Here is a 24036-nt window from a genome sequence, read left to right on the forward strand (position 1 = left end):
GATATAAATTGAGAGAATAGTTTTGAGTGCACATTAGAAAAATAAAAGTATTTAAACTTTTAAAATTACTAATTAGATATTTTGGACACTATTGCCAAAATTTTCCATTGCATAAAGCTTGGAGTGTCTGCTACCTGACATATGACATGTGCATGTAGCCAACTCTCCTTTGATGCATTGGCAGTTCCATTACACCACTCAATACATGGTAATTAATATTACCCCGGATTAATTCCTGGTCAAACTGTGCAGCCTTTTGTTTCTGTAATATGAGCTGGGCTGAGTTTTTTTTTCAGCTTCACTGATATGAGACCGTCTACAACCTCTTATAATTGACTCTTATAATTAATTGTCTGTTCTTTCCCATCCTGTGTAAAGTTATACTTAGTCCTTATCAGAGATGCCTTTTATTACTACCATTCATATTGTGGCAAACATGAATACACACGCCTTCTCTATTTAGCCTATATCCCCTTAACAAGCTCAAATAATCATAATTAAATGACTGGTCATCTGAATCAATTAGCCAGGTATCTGGAACATCAATATCATCACATTGCCAATTTAATGCAATGAGATCATCCAACTACATTTGCCTTTCAGACTTCTTGCATTTATTTACATGTAGTTATTTAAGGCTACACAAACATGTAATTTAAGCTGCTGACACCCAGTAATTTGTTGAAGCTATAAATCATTTAGTCATGGGTTTTGACTTACGGACCTGCTGCATCACAACAATTACACAATGCTTAGGGCGACGTAACTGCCTATGCTTATATGAAGACTAGATGCCAGAGACCCTTAAACTCAACAAAAAACTATTTTCTGTACTTCTAGAAAACCTGACAGCTTCTCATATGCATACACACAGCACCTAGGGTAACATATAGAACATCTCTACTGCATAAATCTTTAGAACTGTCTGCATTGGCTGTCATCCAAACCTGTTTAAAATTATTATTTGTATTCTTCTCTTAGCAGCAACACAAGCATTTCCTTGTAACTACTCACTAACTAACTTCCCTGTCACTTCTGCCCCTACATCAGATAGTCTATGCTGGCACTAACTGCACTTTATTCATTTATAAAGGATCTTTATCCCCAGAGTTAGAAGGGCTGCTCCAACAACACCTAGAATTGACCACAACACATCTGTGTGAATCCTTATATAAATCAGGTCATGTGACAAATGTTTAATATTCTGCAGCGTTAAAGGAAATATTTCAAAAGAAAAAAAAACCACAGTAATGAAAGGATTCCGTGGCCATGAATTAGATTAATTAACCAAAGACTGCTCTGTGTACCTCATTTCACTAACTATTTTGTAGGATGTAATATAACATGACCATACTGCATGGAGACGCATGATTGAATCCTGGCACAAGGTTAAGATGTACGGACAATAGTGGCATTTCATCAAAAGGGAACAAATTGCGGTAAAGCCTTCGACTTCGATATTCAAAGTTGAAGGATTTAACTCTGATGGTCGAATATCGAGGTTTAATTAACCCTCAATATTTGACCCATAGTAAATGTGCCCCTATAAGATCTGCTTGTTAGGCAACCTCGTCAAACCAGTGGATCTGTCCCTTGATATGCCCACCAAAAGCGTATTGAAGTTAGGGTTGCCAACTCTTCTGGGAAAAAAATACCGGCCTTCTTATATTTCTATGGGTTTTCCCTATATAAAAAAAAGCAAGCACATCGGCACACAAGGCTGTTGTTGCAGGTTAATTCTTGCAAATCTTTTAATGCGAAGTGCAACGTTGCACTTCAGCATTAAAAAATTTGCAAGGGTTAACCTGCAACAATAGCCTTGTGTGCAGATGTGCTTGCTTTCTACGGATTATTGAAGGTTGCCGTTTCCGCTATCACTGAGCACCAAGCAACTCTACATTTATTTGATTAGCACGGGTGTGCAAGAGCTCTTCCTTTCCTTTCCCCTATAAATAACATTGGCATCAAGCAACATTTTTCCTGGCAAGGCCGGTAAAACACTGGCCAGGTGGCAACCCTAGTTGAAGTAAAACTACAATAACCTGCATGCAGTTGATGCACAAGGCAGGGCACATACTGTACATCATCATAATATGCACTGGATATAGAATGTTTCAGGGGCAGGTAACACTGGAGAATAGGCCCTGGGCATGGACCGTTATGGCTAAGAAAAGGTGTATTTTCACATATAATGTTTTATTTATGTATGTATTTATATATTTATTTTCCACTGAATATATTGTGCTAGTTTGGGGCTACTTATTAATTAATTGGGGAATGTTTTGTGATAGACTTTGGCTGCTTTTGAAAATAAGACCTGGCAACCATGAGCTGTATTATAGTTGCCACCTCGTGGGAAAATTACAGCAGTAAAACTGTAGCAGCAGCAGCAGCAGCTGAGAGACTAATCCAAAAGCATTGAGATCTGATGGCTCTTAGCTGTTGTGTTTATGACTTAATAGTGCAGATATGAATGTTGTTTTGCAACTCCAGAGGAAGGAGTAATTAAAGTGGAAGGCGTTTAGTGAATTAATAAATCATTGTATCTTATTGACTTTTTCAGAAGGCTGAGTGGATTTGCACAGGGCACAAGCTTGTCTGGAGGGAGGGGCAGTGCTGGCACTGGGATAGTGTGTTTCCTCAGCTCTCATTTCTCCTGTGTGTACAGCAGCCGGGGGCTCAGCATCTCGCTGGGTGCGTCTCACAGCTCAGGGAAAGCAATCGTTGTCTTTGCCTCTAATCTTTAAAGGTGAATGAAAAGTAGTTGTCTTTGCCAGAACACTAGGGAGGGTTTGGAGTGTCTCGACAGCAGCGTTTGGTCGCTATTACTATTACAGCGACAGCAACAGTGAATGTGAGGAAGCACCACCGGTGACCTGTCACATTAGAAACAAACGTCCTGAAAAGAAGTGCTTCTCTGTTACTTATGAGGCATGACAAATAGGAAATGTGGGCTGGGGTGTAGAAATAAGCCATTCCTCTGGGATTTCTCTGGGAAGTGAAAACAGAGCAAGTTGATTAGACTCCAGCAGCAGCAGCAGCAGCAGCACAGGAGGCAGAGGCTTCTTCCAAGTGAAGACAGAACTGTCCTGTTCCAATATGGCTTGTACCTTATGGAATTCATTGCTTCTCTTTGGGCTTCTCTGGGTTTCGTCTAAGGCAAGGGATACCACACAGCCAAGGTTACGCTTGTCCCATAAAGGTAAGTGAGCAGCACGTCATGTCACTTTCTTTCAGGTTCAACACACTATGATTATCATTAGCATGTATTGCATTTGGTCCAGGATCATATTGGGGCTGATGTTTTACTATAATATTTATGCAATGGCTAAACTAATTATATGTATAAGCATTAGATGCATTGCTGTCTATAGCATCCACTAAAATTGTTGTTTTTTCCACACATCCCACCTATGGAACCTGCTGTAGAGGGTGGGTAAAAAGATTAAACCAGCAGTTATTTATCATTTCCATTCCCAAATACAATGTTTTCCCTGTTAAGCTTTTCTCTGTTTCTATGCTATAGAGCACAAACACACACTATACAGGAAGCAAAGTACATATATGAAAGCAAGACTTGTTCTTCTCAATTTAAAGGGGCAGAGCTCTTTGATGCCTTGCATATTTCTAAAATAAGGCAAATAGGAGGCTAACTGCATTACAAGTACAGCTATTTTAGGTAGAATGTAATAAAACAGATGATAAGCTTTAATTTATAAATGCGCTGACATTTTCACAGCGCTATACAGAGGTAAATACAGTAACATTCACATTGGTCCCTGCCCCAGCAGAGCTCACAAGTCCCTCTCACATCATACATACTCTTTAGTCAGTTTTATCAGGATCCATTTAACTTGCTTCTATGTTTTTGGAGTGTGGAAGGAAACCAGGAGTACCTGGAAAAAACCTATGCAATCACAGGGAGATAATGCAAACACCTTGCATAATAATGACATGTCTGAAATAAAACCTATAACCTTGCATTTACTAGTGATACCTTATAGATACCTTGAAGACAAAACTAGCAATGGGGGATGCACCATAAACAGTGAACTGTATTCATTTATAACATGTGCAAATGGAACAGTTTATTATTTAGATACCATTTAGTTCTACATGTTTCATTTGCTCTGCAACATAACCCAACTGGATGTTCAGTTAATTAGCCCAATGTTTGCTTGTGGAACAACACTTGCTACTGTTATATCCTATGCCACCTTTGACCTCGTCCTCCTGTTTATCGCTGTTAAATTTTAAGAGGAACAAGAGAATATCCCCATATGAGTATATATTTCCTTCATCCACCCTGTACATCAATTATATGGCTAAAAGCGAAATTCCAGATCAAATGTTATTCCTGTAACAGATCTATACAAGATGCCTCAGTGACTGCTGCTCTTAGTGTCAGCATGCAGTAGCATATATTGTGTTCTGAATAATGATACGCTCCTCTATACATTTTAGAGAAAATATCACTGATAAAAAATAAATCATAGAACAATTACTAGGCAGAACAAAAGTGATCTTGGTTTACATTACAATAATGTCAACAAATATAGGCTGGCAATTGTTTGACTGTGGATACATTGATCAGCCTTGCATATTGGCCAAAGGCCAAACTTACACCTAGGGGCAGATTTACTAAGGGTCGAATTTCTAAGTTAAAAAAACGTTGAAATTCGACCCTCGAATTGAAATCCTTCGACTTCGAACATCGAAGTCGAAGGATTTTTAGCGTATAACGATCGAATAGAAATCGTACGATCGAACAATTAAATCGTTTTTAGCGATCGATCGAAGGATTTCTATTCGACCAAAAAAACGTAGAAAAGTGCTGTGGAAGATCACCATAGGCTAACATTGCACTTCGGTAGCTTTAATTTGGCGAAGTATTAAGTCAAAGTTTTTTTTTAAAGAGACAGTACTTAGATTATCGAATGGTTGAATAGTTGAACAATTTTTAGTTCGAATCATTCAAATCGAAGTCGAAGGTCGTAGTAGCCTATCTGATGGTCGAAGTACCCAAAAAATTACTTTGAAATTCAAACTTTTTTAACTTCGAAAATTCACTCGAGTTTAGTAAATCTGCCCCATAATGTGTCAGATTTTGCACTCACGAGATCACCCTTCATATCTTTACAACCTGATGCATCTCCAAGGCAACTGGCAGCTTTAATCTGAATACTTCTCTGTCCATAAGCAAGTTAGGCTTTTAAGCAAAAAGTATAGGGTGCTGGTCTATCAGCATTTGCACAGGTTACAAACAAAAGTTATACATAGGATATACATAGGATTACCTTTCAGGGATTTTTCATTGAATGAATTCAAGTGCTGATTTTAAAGAAATAAGGGATCAGTGAATGGAGCATTGTCTTGCACACCAGGACAGACCACACATTGAAATATTGTCCTTATATTACTATTAGGTTGGTCATGTAACAGTCAGTGCTGCACAATGATGAAAGTTTCCTTTCCCCTATTTAATGAATATGAAGTGTTTTTTTGTTTTAATTTCGCAACCACGGGTTCCCTTAAGTAAACTAAAAGCCATTTAGTTGCACTCTGGAAAAATTTAGTGGGTTACAAAATCTATAAAACTGAAATGCAGGTTTGTTAAGATTGTGTGACTACAAGTCAAAAGGGTTATGCAGAATTATAGCTGACTGACTGAACTGCAAAACTGACTAAGAAGCTTTCCTATGTCATATTACAAGGTTTAGATACCACAAGTCCTTCCAAAGATTAAAGCTGATGCCAGCTGAACACTTGTTAAGTAAGCTTTTATTAAGACTGATGCAAAGTGTAACCTATCCCAAAACTTTTATCTTTCACTAAGAAAGTTTGGTTAACTACTTGTAAAGGATGCAAAATGCACCTATAATATAGATAATACATGTTTTTTTACTGAAAATTACAAATATGGCAATATGTAAAGATTTTCCAGAGCCTTATATTATGCAGATACATTTAAGCTTTTCATTCTAAACCACGGAAGCATATAACAGTATACTGTATGTCTTGCGCAAAAATAAAACACTGGATGCGCAAGGTACAGAGGGATTCCACCCCTAAAATAATGTTAAAAAATTGGTTTTGTATGCGCTTCCCTTTACAAATAAAAATACACCAACTTTTGCTCTCCTTACCGTTTCACATATGCTGTGCTCGCTTTCCTTGCGATCCTGCTCACGGGCGCATTAGTTGCCTCGTGTCCCACAGTCTCGGCGTCTTCTCATCTACTTCCTAGTTCAACCGCGGTCAGATCCTCACGGGGTCAGTCAGCGGATAAAAGATACTTTGTACTGGGGAATCATACGAGCAACAAAGGGAAACTCAAATATTTGAATGTTTTTAATTATAAAACATAGTTATCACTTACACTTCAGATTAGAATACTCTGCCTAACGCGTTTCGTGAATCAATCACTTCATCAGCGAATCAATCACTTCATCAGCGAATTATGGTTCCTGATTTATGAAATAAAGACATGATAATGACATTGCACTGTGAGGCTGTTTTACTAGCATATGTGCAGTTACCACACAGCAATTAGTTTTGATCAGTCTACAACAAGTTAAATAGAATTGTTAATTGCATAGCAGCAATGCTACATTTAGCAGCTATGTGAGTAAATCAGACCTTGTATGCTTCACTTTAATAACCAGATAGATTTTAACCTTAGATTTGGGTAGTCTCAAAGGGCCACGTTTTACTTAAAAAAAGTTTAAGTGGGTCCATTAAAAGGTGTCCCAAGATACATCCAACTTCCTTTTCAAAGCAGACACTACAAATGACAACATTGTATTGTACTATTTAAACCATGTGAGACTTCACAGAGAGCAATGATTACAAATACAAATAGGTCACTTTACTCTTAATAAAGAAAATGTGTTCAGGCCTTCTGTTAGTAACCTGGGAAATGTAAGTGGCAGATAACAGAAAGGAATTGCAGATGCCTGGTTTGGACTAAAGGGTCTCATTGTTAGTGAACCTATGCTCCATCTCTTCTCACTCATTTGGGAAAAGGACATGTTTCTCTTGTTAAGCATAGAGGCACTTTTCTCTCTGTTGTAATAACTGGGGTTATACACTAGCCAGGTTTTTATTAAAAAAAAAAGAAAGAAAAACACCCAGCAACAAGCCATACTAAAGTCTTAATAGATATTAACAACCATTTTCAGTACAAAAGTCTAAACTGGGATACTGAAAAGAAAAAAAACATGGAGGTATCCCTAAAAGTAAAATAAATTAAATAGAAATAGAGTTTTCGTAATGAAAAATATTTTCTATGTATGCAAGGAACACTCATAAAGTGTTAACAAACAAGCTTATGTAAATTAGACAAGTTTATTGAATAATTTTTGCCAAAAAGAAAGCCTTTTTTCGTTTTGTGCTCTCGTAGCCTATAACTAAGGTCCCATGAGAGTACAAAACGCGTAATTTATGTTACAAATTATGCATACATAAAGTATAATGTTTTTACATAAGCCTGTTTATTGAGTTTGCAGACCCTAAAAACACCATTACTTTAAATCATTTAGTCTACAATGTATTGTTTTGAAGTACTTTGTTCACTGTAGACATGGAAAATTCCAGACTGAAAAAAATTGGACATTTTTGTCCATGCCCATAATTTTACAAGTATATTTTATAATGTGGCACTGTCCCTAACAGAAGCTGAATGTATTCGAGATGTAATTTTTCTTAAGTATCACACCAGCTATTTTTAATGTTTATCTTTGGAGTCCATATGCATTACCAGGGCTTACACTGTCAGACGTAGATAATTGCCACTGTCTGCTATAGGTAGAGCATTCCCATTCATTTTTGAGTATAGACAAGGAAAGCATTTTGACCACTGCAGCTACCTTATGTGCCATAGACCAGTGCCAAGTCCAGTGTCACATATGGTACTTTTCAGCTGGCAAGTAAAAAAGGTTACCGAAGTTATCTTCTACTAAAACTTCACAAAACTAATTTAGGGGCAGATTTATCAAGGGTCGAAGTGAATTCAAGGGAATTTTCGAAGTAAAAAAATTCAAAGTAATTTTTTGGATACTTCCAGCATCGAATAGGATACCACGACTTCGACTTCGATTCGAAGTAAAATAGTTCAAATATTTGACCATTCGATAATCAAAGTACTGTCTCTTTAAAAAAAACTTTGAACTCAATACTTCGCCAAATTAAACCTGCCAAAGTGCTATGTTAGCCTATGGGGACCTTCTAGAGCAGTTTTCTACGTTTTTTTAAGTCGAAGTAAAATCGTTCGATCGATGGATGAAATACTTTGAATCGTTTGATTCGAAGGATTTCATTGTTCGATCGAAGGATTTTACTTCCACCGCAAATGGCCAAATTAGATGAAAAAAACCTTCGCCTTCGATATTCGAAGTAATTCAATTCGATGGTCGAATTTCGAAATAGTTTCAACTTCGAAATTCGACCCTTGATAAATATGCCCCTAAATGTACATAATAACCAAAAGCAAGTGTTAGAATAGAATGTTATGAGATGACATTGCTGCTCTATTAAGTGTGGCAGTTGTCAAAATCATGGCCTTCCTCAAAATGCCTGTATAACTGGCAAACACATGTGAATCAGAACTGTTTACTTACAGATATCAATATACAGCCAATTACCATAAACTATGATAATATACAATATACACAAAGGAATTGGGTTAGTGTGACATTGCGAACATTACAGCAATGGTGAGCACCTAGGCTCCCATAACGCTCAACAACTATGTTCTAATAGCATCCCCTAGGTCATCCTCTTTTGCCCCAAGCATTTTAGAAGTATTTTATATTTTACAAGAGCATGCTGAAAACATAAACTGAAATTATTTCTCAGTTGCTTAAAAACAAGCATGCAACATTTGTGGGCCCTTAATTTAACATTCCAACCCATCGGGACAGATGGATAAATCAGAATGTAAATTTGATCATTTGAATCACAAAGAAACATTCCTAGAGGTCTGTCTTTTTCACCACACATTCAAACACTTGCAAAATCTTGCCGTATTCAACTGCGCAACATTGCTCGAATACGACCCTATCTCAGTTCAGAATCAACTAAAACACTGATTCAGTCTCTCATCATCTCCCGCCTTGATTACTGCAACTTACTCCTCACAGGTATTCCAACAAGTCACCTTTCACAACTCCAATCTGTTCTAAACGCGGCCGCTAGACTCATTCATCTAGCTCGCCGCTCAACATCAGCTGCTCCCATTTGTATGTCCCTTCACTGGCTCCCAATCTCTTCTAGAATCAAATTCAAATTACTTACACTCACATTCAAGGCCCTTAATAATGAAACCCCTCCCTATATTTCATCTCTAATCTCCAAATACACTCCTTCACGAAACCTACGCTCTGCTTCTGATCTTCGCCTCACTTCTCCTCTGGTCACTTCTGCCCATTCTCGTCTACAAGACTTCTCTCGGGCTTCTGCTTTTCTCTGGAACTCTCTGCCACAAGCTGTCAGACTTTCTCCTTCCTTCCAAACTTTCAAGCGCTCCTTAAAGACCCATCTGTTTAAAGAGGCCTATTCGTTGTACCTTAATTAATCATTGCTGTATCAAAAATGACAAAGTGTTTATATAATCCTAATGTCTCAATTGTACCCTAACCTTTTAGTTTGTAAACCCCATTGTACTCTGTAATCCTTGTCTGTTATCCACCATTTATTCCCTGTTTGCTATAACTGCAGTAAAGCACTGCATATCTTGACAGCGCTATATAAATAAATGATGATGATGATGATGATGATGATGATGAAGATTCTGGTGAGTAAATATACACACAGAGGAGTCATTTATGCACATTCCTTGGGCCCATGTTTAATCAGTATTTTGTGCAAGTGAATTTATTTTTTAAAACAGATCTTTAGAGACAAATACAGGGTAAAAGTTTTGACATGAAACAGAGCAAAAGTATTGTAAAGGTGATACCTTTATTGCCTAACCAAGATGAAAATCACAGCAAGCTTTCATAACATTTCCATTTCTTTTTCAAAGCTGATTGCCCATTACCAAAGATATCATCCTAAATGTCCTGCTGCCACCATTTACAACATTGCGGTAATCAAGAACAAACAACATTTGGGCTAAAATATAAAAAGGCACTTTCAGCATTGCTAGTCACTTGGAGAGAGTGTATTCATTTTAATTATTTCCTGAAGAGATGGGGTCTAAGCTAACATTTACATCTGGACAGTTTTCCAATTACCTATGTCTAGTTCCTCTGGTGGATTTCAGAGCTGTATAATTCTATGGTTAGAGGCTGGTCCTACATTCTGTTTGTAAAAATCATGACTGTTCCCTGCTTCATGAAAATGCTAGGCTTGTGTTTTTTTTGTAATGAGAGTTTTTGTAATGGGGGTATTTTGATAAGTCAGTGTCACTATATTGATGCTTTGTGTAATTTATGTATGGTTATTCTGTGATTTTTTGGATTCTTTGTGGTTTTCCATTGGATACCGGTTTCTAAACTTCTGTTTATGGTTTTGGTCCAATCTGATCTATCTTAACGATTTTTATGTTCTCTTCTAATTTTTCTCCTGGTCCCCTATTCACAAAGACAATCACTAAATGCCCACATGTAAAGTCACTGTTTTTAACACGGGCCTGCAAATTTAAAATAAATTGTAGAGGTGAAATATGCTCTTAGATGGAACACCAAAGAGGGTGGTACAACAAGGTTCATGGATTCCCAAGAAGAATGCTTTGAACAAGTCTTTAACAATACATAGGAAAGTCAGCACACTATTGTAACCCATATTCTGTGGTTGCTAGCATGCTTTGTCCAAGCTTCACCCAAGTCATGACCTTTTCAACTTTAATATGATCTAATGCATTTGGAGGACTATTTGGCTTGCCTTTTTAACTGAAAAAAATAGAATGTAGCTACAGTATCCTGATATATTTGTTTTTCTTGGTGAAAAGCATCTTTCTTTTTTGTGTAGGCAGCAGTGGAGTGTTTTCTTCTCCCAAAGAAGAATCAATATTATAACAACTGTATCACTGTATAAAGTCTTGCATGTAACATTTTACTGAACTATGGTAGCTTCGGTAGAAGGGTTTTTAAGAGGCCTGATTAACCACCTAATGGTTTATTTGCTATGTTTCTTGGGGAACATTGACACTGTGTCAAAATTGACACTTGGATTACAGGCCAGCAACTGAACCTGCTTCTTCATCTTTCTCTTGTAATCCCAGTTCTCATTCTATTGAATGGGACCTGTCCCCCTTTGCAAATTAAAGATATAAAACAAATTATTTTGTTTTACTACACCATCCATATAAATGTATTTCCAAATCTGAGCTGTCAATCATATATTGCCTGCCCACCTCTATGCCTGGGTATTTAGCATTTCCTTGATGTCACTGCCCTCCTGACATTCCCCCTCCCTCCTCACCTTGGACATAGGCATTAGCCCCACCTCCTTGTGGGTGATACAAAACTTGCCTTAATAACCGTGTGCACAAAATGGCACCTGCCCGCATGCTGTAATTGCTCCAAACTGAAGTTAACAACATTTAAATAATTTATATGGTGTAAATAATGTTTATTTGGCTTAACTAACACCATAGAAAATAATTAGGAATTGTTTGGTAGGGTGACATGTCCCCTTTAAGGCATTTATGGATAAAGGAAAGGGAAGCTATGATGGCTAACTAAAAGATGATAGAGAGAATTACCTCATGTAATTGCAATTGTAACTGGTTGTAAAGTTAAAACACTGCAACATTATCCTCCTGTAGCAGTCTCATAGACTTCTGTGTAAATAATTTATATTTAGTGGTATAAGCATAATTGTAATGTCCAGGGATGTCATCTTGAAATGTCAGGAACAGAGATTTTGTTTTTTTGCTAAATAGTTTCTTGATACAATTTCTTCATTGTTATTGAACATTTTATTGGGTAAAACACAAAAGTTTTATAGAAAAAGAAATAAACCAAAGATACAAGAAAATGCACCAGCCTTCATGGGAAATTACTTTTTCTCTTTTGCCTACAGTTGTAGTCATTTTCCCCCAGTTTATTATTAAAATAAAGTCAATACATGTGGTTTATATGCTGGTTTGGCACCGTAACCAGTAACCCATCTATTAATGTACATGAACATAGATAAACCTGTAATGATGTGGCTGTCACTTGGTTTAATCTAATCTATTTACATTGTCTTCTACATCTAAACTTGATTAATGTATTTCCAGTGAGGAGGGCACTATCTGAACAGAACTGACAAAAGAGCAATCAGAACAAGTCCCCGTTGTTTATAATTAAAGCAGCTGCAGTATTTTGATTGCTTATTGACTGATTCATTTATTGCATTCTTTTGCAATCTCAGCTATTGCAACAGATGTTACTTTAATATATATAGATACGTTTCTTTATTCTAATCTATGCATTGTATAACGTTTCTTCCTAAATCCATTACTGATCTGTGTGCACATAAGTTTAGGTTGTCCTTGCACCTTCTCTTTCTACAGATTTGTATGAGCGAAACCTGAATATTGTTAAACCTTGTGTACAGTGCATTTACTATACACACATAGGCACTCAATAGCTAAACATGGTGATGATAGAGTTACTCTCACAATGACAGTGGTAGTGTCAATAACATCAGACTGTTACTGTGAAAATTAGTTAAACATCGTAGTGTTCAACACCACGGTATATGCTTCAGCTTTTGGAGTAGAAATTCTCAGGATTAATTTGAAGCTATTAGGTGAACAGTCTGACAGTGAAAAGAGCAAAGAACATAGAGATCGAATGATGGATCCAAACTCAATTTTTACTTGAAAACTCAGTACAGGAAAAAAAAGGAACTCTAGCTTGGGACCCATAGGAAGCACACTCTGGAAGCAGTAAGATTAAGGGAGTGGATAATACCTCTATAAAATACTGACAAAGATAAAATTAACATTTAAGAGTCAGATAAATGGAACATTTAACATTTAAGTTGACTTTAAAACAAAAGGGTGAGATTATAAAAACCTTTGTGCAGATTTCGTTTACTTTGCAAGAAAAACATTATGAACACAATAAAACAACTGGCTTATCATTAAGAAATATTTTAAAGTGATCAGTGTAATTTCTTCTTTAGTTCTGATTTCCATTCAGGCATATCAGCAATTTGTTTTACCCATTTCTATCTACAACCAATGCATTTATCGTTAAGTGCTTTAAGGTTAGTACATCTAGGAAAAGACCTATGTGAGCTCATTGTTCATCTTTGCTTATCACTATGGTGTTGGGATTTAGAGCCTGTTGTCACTTTCTGTTGCTGAGCTGCAGATCCCAGGGTCGCTTGTCAGGGAATTCTGGAAGAAATAGTTTATCAGCAACTAGAGAGATAGGTCTCAGAGTTCTGCTAAAGTGCTTCTGTCTTTAATTTGTTCTGATGTATGGGCCATAGACAGACAACCTGCATATAATTATACCTTATATTAGTTTTACTGTGTGTGTTTCTAACTTTTGTGAGCCTCTCTCTGTTAAGCAATGTATCAGAAACAATTTATGAGGAGGGAACATCTGTGCCCATTTCTAGGAAATCAATAACATTCTAGGAAATGCAGTGGTTTTCAGATACACAAGCAAGGCTGCCAGAGCCTACAGCCTTGATTATCTATTAAACCTTTGTTTTGCACCCTAAATTTGAGGTTTACAGTGAAATTACATTAGACCCATTCACGATAGTTTGAAGAGTGTAATTTGTGACATTAAATAGGAAACGTTTACAGCTTATTAAAGTACCAACCACTCAAAAGGTAGCCATGGTTTTTGTGTAACAATTGAAAACAATGCACTACTGTACAAACAGGCCACAGCATTCTTTAGCCTGCCATGAGACTACATTCCAGATGTTTTTTGCAGGGCTATCAACATTGCAGCCTTGCTCTTGAAAAGAACCACAACTGTCAACATTACCCAGCAGAATGTTTGACATTGCCATGTAGTATATGATCATTTACAGTATGGTGACATTTTTTCGTTCATTTCAGATATATGCTGTTTGCTTTAACGTTAATGCACCATCTGTCTAGATAATTCCAAACCATCTGTTCCTTGTTATCATTTTTGAAAAAAATCCAATCTTTGCATTCATAGAAGTTCTTTGTCTTTTTTTTTTTGCACAGACTTATTCTTTAGCCCTGTCCAAACATAATACAATTTCACCTAATTAATGACAGAAGAACCACCCCACCCCTTCCTCGGGGTAACAAATACCCTTCTACATTCTGATAAACTTTAAAAATTATGACTGATGTGCATTTAATCTAATTCTGAAATGATACTATTGGGAATTGTGTAAGTCTCTATACAGTGAGCAGAGGTTTGCAAACAAAATTGGCCTCAGCATAATTAAGCTGTATGATATCAGCAAACGTGAGTTGTAATGGAAAGTACCTCAAGAAATGCTGGAGAGGTTTATTCAGGAGGCAATAAATATCCTAGAAACCAATAATTGCATGATTCCATAGCATGGTCTGGTTATTACTTTGGAACTGTCTTTTCCTCTGCATCTTCGGTTTTGCACCCTGGAGGTAATTTGGGGTTAGATGAAGTTCATGATAAATATAATTTTGACTTTCAGGTTACGTTTCATTCTGTTCTATAGGGCTACCCACATTACACCATTGCATCTGCAGTCATTTAACATTATTACGTGGGGATCTATAACAAGAAAAAGCATTCCGTTTTTGTACTATAGAGCAAGTTACATATTAATATAAAATGTATTAGTTATACAGCACTCTAACTATTCTGCACCATCTTGTATAATAAAACTGGTGAAGTGAATTTTTTTCAGGGGGAAAAAAAGTGAATTCTTTTCACAGGAAAAAAGTAAATCAATAAAAAAAAAACAAGAATTGTTGGTTTTATATGGGGTATATTTGTATTGCTTATGTAGGCACTTCAGTATTTTGGAGATTTCTGGATAATGGGTTTCTGTATAATAGATCCTATACCTGAAACAATAACCCACACCTGAACCACAAGTAGTTATTTGGAAAGATTTAAATAATTCACCTTACAAAAGGTAATTGCACTTTTTGTGGGCATCAGACTGGCAGATAAGGTTTAGTGTTGATAGCAACAAGGTTATGCACTTGGTAGAAATTATATAAATTTAAGTTTTATACAAAATGGTAGCGTGTTGGGGGTATCCTTAGTTGAGAAGCGTCTTGGGATTTTTGTGGATAACTAATTGTTAACTCTAGACAGTGCCATTTAGTGACTGCTATAGTATATAATGTACTGTCTTGCATAAAAAAGGCATTAAACCGAGGAATAAAGACATCATTTTGTCCCTGGCAAGGTCTCACCTTGAATATGCAATACAGTTTTGTGCTCTAGTCGATAAGATGTACAGTATATAAATGAGCTGGAGACACATGCAACTAAACATATAAGGATGGAAATTTGGAGACACTTGCAAGGGGACATGATTGCTAGGGCATTATAGACAGATACCAATGCATATTATTTCCCACTGAAAAGATCAAAGCAGAACATCCCCAGATTTACAATTAGCTCTCTTAAGCCGGCCACCTTACGCCACTTGCTCGCACAAGTGCTTCTCTTCCTAGGTACAACTCCCCTCCATCTGTCACTTGTGCATACGCTACCACTCCTTTCCGTATCCTGGAGCACCGAGGAAGACTCAAACAACTGTCAAATCTCTTGCTCAGTCATTTTCCAGTGCTCCAGCAAAAAAATCTAATTAAACTTGGCAGAAGCGATCACATGACTAGAGGAAAAGAAATTTCATTTAAAGCAACAGAGGCAGCTATTCACAGTGAGGTCAGTGAGGTTATGATGGCAGATTCCATTAATGCCTTTAAGAGTGCCTTGGATGATTTCTTGGACATGCATAAAAGCAAAGACGATTGTGATATTAAAATCTACAGTTAGGGTTCCATTTCTAAGGGTAGAAGTGAATTCAATGTGAATTTTCACATTCAAAAACTTTGAATTTTGAAGTAATTTTTGGGTACTTCGATTCGAATTAAAAAAACTTTGAATATTCGACCATTCGAAAATAAAAGTTCTGTCTTTTTTTAAAAACTTTGACTTCGATACTTCACCACCTTAAACCTGCCGAATTGCTATATTAGCCTATGAGGATCTCCTAGAACCTATAGCCAGTATTTGGCTAAGTTTTTAGGAGTCAAAGTTTTTTTTTGAAAATCGTTCGATCAAAAGGTTTCTACGTTCGATCGAACGATTTGAATTCGATCGAAAACTGCTAAATTTAATTTAAAAAAAAAATTTGACTATCGAATTTTTACAATTCGATGGTCGAATTTCGAAGTTTTACCACTTCGAAATTAGATAGATATCAGCATATATATATATGTATTAAATATGTGAGCGTATGGATAGGCCTGTATAAATGTGTGAACATATATGCACTGGGGAGCATTTGGGGGGGTTGAACTTGATGGACTTTTTCCAACAAACTTAACTATGCAACTAATAATGGTGTAGTATAAATTCTGCTCACTGCAGACATCTGTTTCATCAAAAGAACTTGACTCCTCCACAGGCTCATTTTTCCTCTTAACTGTAACAGAAGTGCACAAGCTTCCACTTAGAATTTCAAAGGACTGGAACAGTTTAAGTATCTAGTGATGACCCCTGCTTATGCACATGCATTCCTAACCTATGGCATTTCTGATTGCAAATGCATTGCTTCTGCTGATTAAACCTATTTACAGTGCAGAATAATATGACCAACATGCCCTTTCCTACTTATACATAGTTTAGGTGTGTATAATATTGTATATATATATATATATATATATATATATATATATATATATATATATATATATATATATATATATATATGTATAGAGTGCCACAGTGCCTGCACTCAAACCAAAGGATGAAGCCAGAGGTGCACGATCCAAATGTAATTCATATATGGAAAGAAGATCAGCACTCACTGTAGTTTTGGTGAAATTGTGTTGATTTATTAATCAAAAATCACATCTTATCCGACGTTTCGGTCCCACATGGGGTCCTTTCTCAAGGATCCTTGAGAAAGGTCCCCATGTGGGACCGAAACGTCGGAGATTAGGTATGACATTATCTGCCCATGACACGCATGCGGTAGGGAGGCCCAGGGCCGGAACTAGGGGTAGGCAGAAGAGGCACCTGCCTAGGTCGCAACCATAAGGGGGCGCTTGGCAGGTACCTATTAAGAGTATTCAGCCAACCCCAATTCTGTGTTCACTACACCTCTGTAGCTCTCCCCTCCCTTCTCCTCGTCACTCTCTTCCCCTCTCTGCCACTCCTCTCGCTCCTCCCCTCTCCTGCATTACCCTCCCTGCCTCCTGCTACTGCGCATGCGCACATTCGATCGGAGGTGTGCGTGCACACGTTTGGACACACACACACAGGGGGTAGCGGACTGGTCGGCCGAGTTGCCTAGGGTGCCCAGTCGGCTTGGCCCAGCCCTTGGGGGGGAGCCCAGTTGTAAATTTCCACACCAGGGCACCTAGGTGTCTAGTTACACCACTGCTGATTAAAATGTATGTGTTTAAAATAGATATATCATTCTATAATACTCCGAAGAAAACTTAGTATGTAATATCTTTTGTAATACATATCGTTTGATGTTAGATCATTTCCTCAAGATTACAGAGGGCTGAAGAAATGTTTAAAGATTAGCCAGTAGTTACAGATTGGCAACACAATAACACTATTAATGACTATATACTATATTTGCCCTTTGATGAGCAAGCCTATTAAAATTATGAAATGCATATGATGCTTGCCTCAGAGATGCCAAAAGTTAAGTGCTTCGAACTTGCGGATGGGCTACTACCGGAAGATAGTGCTGGTTTGTGTCAGGAGCAGATTAGCAAGGTCTCTCCACATTGCTTCAAGCTATCACAGCATATATGCATTTCATGGCTAATTATTAGATTTACTGCTCTGTAATCTTGCTCACTTTATAAACACGAATTAAAACAGTACCACCAAAAAATAAAAGTGGCTTCAAGTAATGAACATATAGGGGCAGATTTATTAAAGTGCGAATTGGTAAATTATTTTTGGTCAAAACTCACAAATTCAAATTTTAATTCAACAACTCAAATTTGGATTTCAACTTGAATGTGAGATTTATCACACCTGGACCCTGGAAAGAATTCTAATTCGAATATTTGCCACTTAAAACCTGCTGAGTTCATGTACAAGTCAATGTCAATTGAACCATTTGAATATGTTAATTGCGTTCCTGACAGTGTTTTCGATTAAAATGTTTGGGTCGTTTGTATTCGATTGAATATTAGTTTGAGTGTTTTTGTAAATAACCTCCCATTCGAGTTGTGAGTAAATTTGAATTTATTAGCGTGTGCATGTGGCTATGCCAGATTTCCACATTTCATTAAATGGACATGGTGAACAGCATTCCAAAAAACAATGATGTCAACTATACAGTATTTAATTTCTTCTAGAAAATGTATACACCTTTATAAATATGACCCATGAGGTTATGGATCAATTATAAAAGAGAATTTATTTATAATGCAGCCCTTATAACTGTATGGGGATAATGAGAAATGTATCAGATCTATTGTGTGAAACAGGTTTGGAAATTATATTCAGTGTATTGGCAATATGTATTGCTTTGGCTAAAGGGGTATATTTGATTTTAGTTTGATCTTATTTTTTCCAATTAGCAGTCAATTATGTATAACATCCATAAACTTAGTAATATTTCAAATGTTTAAAAAAAGAATATTGCTAGAAATGCTGTATTTCATAGATTGAACTTACTTACGAGCCCAAGGGCTCAGTAGACCCATAACAACAATGACCCATGCCTTAAAAGTTGTCCACAGCAGTTCCTTTTTTTGGACCATCGTTTGAGTTCCAGTGGCACTGCACATGATCACTGTGCTATAGGATACTATTGAGATGCTTAGATTAGGGGTCATCAGAAATCATGAAAACATTATCAGAAAGTGAGGTTATATCTGTTGTAGAAGGTAATGATCAAGGGCTATTTATCAATTTTGGTACAGAAAACGTTTCCCTGTCACTATGTAATGTGAATCTGAATTACTCATAAGCCTTGTATAATTATTTTATATTGAATGTACTGTATATGCTGAGTTGTTGCTTAAACTCAAGTAACCAAGAGCATATGCTGTGAATGGACAGAGAAGACGATACTACTGGTGTTGTACTAAAATGTAGCATTTCAGCAATAATTCTGTGTTGAGCTTTAGTTTATACACACAATCGCTCATCATGTTGGAGTTAAAAAGTTCAGTAGAAGTGTGAGATTAATTTAATGTGTCAGCACAGAATATATCATATGAGGATGCCAACACACTTGTTATTATATAATATACAAATAAATAACTGCAAATGATGGGCTGGTGTAACATATTGTAGATTCTCTTTTGATGGTTATTCATGACGGTTCTGCTAAAAATTACCCAATGCAAGTCAGATTTACTGTTATCTACTGTTATTACTATTACTGTGTTTCATAAATGCTCAGTGAGGTCAGGGTAAGGTATTCATCATGAAAATACTTTGATGGGCGAATCTGACCCATTTTGCTTCACTGAAAATTTGTGCATTGAAGACTATGTGACAGATTTTTGACACACACAAAATGTATTATCCCATTTGAGTCTATGGGCATAATTTTTGCAGCAAAACTTGGGGAAAAATGCCGCTCATCACTAGCTATTAACATTTGGTAATGTAGGGTAATGCACGCCAATGTTCAGCATAAGGCAAGTCATGGAATTTGTGTTGGATATTTTTAATGCCTTTTAAATACATAATTTACAAGATAAACCACAAAGTAGGTATTGTTTAGTTGTTTTCTGTTGCAGTTCTCCCAACATTAATAAAAATTAAGACATTTTATTTCAAACCTGATACAAACTGAGCTCGTCACCAATTGATCCATGCAGTATCCAGACAAAGCTTACCGTATTCCCAATAAGTCCCTTTCTGACATAATTGCTACAGATACATACCGTAGAAACAGCTACATGCTACATTTTTTTTTATGTTGGAGAGAAGGTGCAGAGTCAGTAAGACATTTCATTATTTTTATTTTCAGGACTAAACTAAACAGATTTATCTTACCCACAAAATCTCAAGCAACAGCATGAGATTTTGAAGGATCCCACACTATATGATCCCAATAGCAGTCAGATGGTGTGCAGTGATGGGCGAATTTGGGTCATTTCGCTTCGCAAAAAAATTTGCGAATTTCCAGGGAAATTCGCAAAACGCCGAAAAATTCACAAAACGGTGCCGGCATTTCGTTTTTGATGCCGGCATCCATTTTTGCAGCTGGCGTCCATTCTTGAATTTTCACTAATTTATTCGCTGCCAGTGAATCGCAGGAATTCGTCACGAATTAGCGTCTGGCGAATAAATTCGCCCATCACTAATGGTGTGTTTAATTCACGTGTCTTCATTCATCATTCAAGTTCAGACACCATCAGATTTTTTCTGGCAGATGAAGATGCAGCATTCCCTCCAACGGATGTGTCACATCGGATGGCAAATCTTCCGTGTAGTTTACACTTCAGATTTTTGTATCAGTCCCATTATATTTGGACCATGCATCAGACTTGTAGGACGCGATCTGTCGATTCAACACCATCCTACAAAATCACCGAAATTCACCGCGATTCTATGCCTGGCAAATAAATTCGCCCATCGCTAATTATTTCATTTATAAAACATTTAGTACACATTAGTATTCAGTACACAACAAAGTTCTCTTTTTTATTACCATTATTGGCAGCCAAACAAAGAAAGATTCCAAAGAAAACAAGTGTAATTTTGATGAGCATAATAAATATTATCGGTCAAGGCCTGCATATAAAAAAAAATGAACACCTGCATGATCTTGATGACTCTCAACATAATACGTTAGCTTATAAAGAGCTTTCATGTTGGTTCACACTTACAGTTCTGCACTTCCTCAGGACAAATAAAACAACGATGAACTTCATATTACATAGTGAACACATAATAAAAAAAACAAAGCTCTTTTCATAATGAATGGTAATTGTAACATTCTCAGACTTTTTAAAACAGACCTCTATTCATGGAATTTATGTGCTACAAAACAAAGTTCTATTCATAAAATACTTGTAAAGCTTCTAGAACTAAAAAGGTATCAAAAATATATTGGTAGCGTGTTACAGTGCCTCTTACAGATCTTTTAAAACAATACGACACTTGGCAAATATAATGGTAGTGTAAAATACCAATGGACATTGGGACCATTGTATTATTACAGACAGTACGTAGGTATACATTGGCTCAAAAAGCACACAAAGTTCATACAATATCTACTGTTATAGATATTGTAATTACACCTGTATGGCTTTTATCTGCTCAGTTTGTTAGAGCTAGGGCCCTTGTGTAAATGAAAGGTATATATGTATATCATTTCACAAAAAGTATCTCATGCTTTTTAGTGGAAAAATGTTAATGCATTGTAGAAAATTAGTTTGTTCTCTGTTGAAAGTTTGATACTGGGAGGTTGCTAAGAAGCTATTATAGTTTTTATAAAAAAGTATTATATTATTATAAATTTCTCAAATATATTTGTAATGTGTCTGTAGGCATGTATTGCTTTTAGTTGTTGCTTTTTTTACTATGTGCTCCTTTTATTGTGTTCAATTTGTTGTACATATAATTGCTTATGTCTGTGCATCATGTATTATCATGGTTATGGAAGCACCTGTTTGTTACAAGAATCTGTATGAAAAGAAGGCTTGTTTGCAGTATATCAGTGTTCTATTCTGTGCATTTTGTATTTCTTTGCCTGGAGAATGTTTCATCTTCAGTAGTGATGGTTTTACCACCTCCAATGGGTGAAAAAAATGTGTTGCCCTTTGCCTTTAATGCATATGGTGAATTTTTGGAGAAGCGAAACAAGTCAGATTCACCCATCTCTAAATTCTTCAGCATAATAGAGGACTGTTCTGCTGATATATGAATTATATTGCCTAGATTAATTGAATAGATTAAATGATTGTATTTTTTTTTTTACTTTTCAAATTAACGAGAGGATTACAATATGGTGCCAGGAAAGTCTTACAGTAGAGTTAGTCCCATGCCTTGAGCAATGGAAACTGTATTTCCAAATAGTGGAAATCACAGGGCTATCATTTGATCCAATTGTCTAGTATAACCACTATATTACACCTGCTGGCCTTTTATCAGTTTTCATAATTCACTGTTTAGACCCCTACTTTGACCTTGTTTAGGTCATTTTTGATGTCTGAGGAAGCGCTATATAAATAAATGATGATGATATTAGGCTCTTTCATTCAAAGTCTGGGTTCTTTAAGCAGCACCTTTCACAAAGCAGACAGTTTTCCTTTAACATTTTCCCATGGGATGAAAGAGCATCTCAGGTTTTCTTTTCAATCAGGTATTACCTAAATATGAGATGACCCAGAAGATAAAAGTCAGCACTTTAAAAGGTTATCTCAGAACATAGATCTGTTTCATCATGTTAAGTCTGCTCAAAGCTTAGAAAAACAGATGGAGTATAAAAACATACATGAGTTGAGGGCATGACAGCAATAAGTTGTAATGACAAGCATTTCTATAGACTGCACTTAAATACCTCTATATATATATAGATATATATCTAGCTCTTAGTATAAAAGGATCTATTTATTTAAATTTGACTTCATTCAGCCAATAGTTGGTTATGAAAAAAAAAAAACAAGCATTAACATGTAATTTTAGCATTGACATGTAAGTTTATTTTGTCTTTTCCACTCAGTTTTTATACCCAATATCTTAGTCATTCAATCTGGAATTTTATTTTTTCAAGCAGTATTTAGCCAACTGATGACACCTGTGATGTAATTTCCACTGGGATTCAACTATACAGCTGTCTTGCCTGTCAGTGCTACAGCAGAAAATCAGAATATGACCAATTATTCAAACAAAAGAGCAAAGTGAAATATACTCTTATATAAAACTCCTGGATAAACTCACAACATAAATAACAGTAGTGCTCAGAGTCTTTTCTTATTTACCAAGGCCTTATATATCTCAGCAAGTATGTCGATGAACAGCAAATGTAATAGAAAAAGATTTTTTTTTTACATTTAATAAAATTATGTTTTTTGAATTATCATGGTATTCAAGATTTCAGCTTTTTGGATGATCTATTGATGTCCCAGGGAGAAAACCTACTTTTATTGGTGGCAGTATGTGATTATTCTGAATGTAAAGCATTTTAGAGATAATATGGAAAAAAATATTATTCAAGTGCTTGATTGCTTCTGTTGTGTTCCAGTGATTAATGATTGTATTTGCTTGAAGTGGCCTTGTGTAGGATGCATTTTACTTCCAGTTACCAAGGAACTAAACAACCATCATTTATTTTGCATGGCAATGTTATTGAAGCCAAGAATGAGTCACTAGTTATAAGTGTTAGATAAGTGTTTGCATAAAGCTGTAAATTGTTTCTCTTCTGTTTAATGCACATTTAAAGGCTACTGTTGGTCAACTAACACAAGTGAATCTTGTTTTTTCTGGAGCAAAGTTTAATAAGTAGTGTTGCTTCTTTGTTTTTACCTTGTCTATAGTATTATTGAATTGTAAAAATATACAGAGCTGCAGATACACATACTACTATATAACAAATGCAGATATACAAAAGTGGTGCCTTTTTTACAACTGATTTATACAATAATGGCAATTTGACATATAGTTTATAGTCAGCATGATAAAATATTACAGTATTATGTGGCCTTGTTTTTGGTTTCATGATGGCTAACTAGAGTGGTCTGCATTAACTATGGACTACATGGACTGGATTCTTGTTTACAGCAATTTATTAATCTACTTTTGGACTCTGAGCTAAAGATCCATTATTGCTTTTTAAAGACTGAGATTCCAACAATACTTTACACACAGCCCCAGATTTACAAACGCCCCTAGACTGTCTCTCCTCATAATATAATACCAGGGAGAAAACACGACTCAGTGT

At 36.2% G+C, this 24036-nt stretch overlaps 1 protein-coding gene across 1 annotated transcript in view; it reads left to right on the plus strand.

The window, feature by feature from the left end:
• The first annotated feature begins 2657 nt into the window (after nt 1-2657).
• sema3e.S (semaphorin 3E S homeolog) overlaps nt 2658-24036 on the plus strand; it is an 81231-nt gene continuing 59852 nt past the window's right edge. The window contains exon 1 of the mRNA XM_018255747.2: nt 2658-3202. Coding sequence (XP_018111236.1) covers nt 3100-3202 — 103 coding nt within the window. The 5' untranslated portion in view covers nt 2658-3099. The remainder of the gene's footprint in view (nt 3203-24036) is intronic.

The sequence above is a fragment of the Xenopus laevis genome, chromosome 3S (genome assembly GCF_017654675.1).
Source record: "Xenopus laevis strain J_2021 chromosome 3S, Xenopus_laevis_v10.1, whole genome shotgun sequence".
Lineage (NCBI taxonomy): Eukaryota > Metazoa > Chordata > Amphibia > Anura > Pipidae > Xenopus > Xenopus laevis.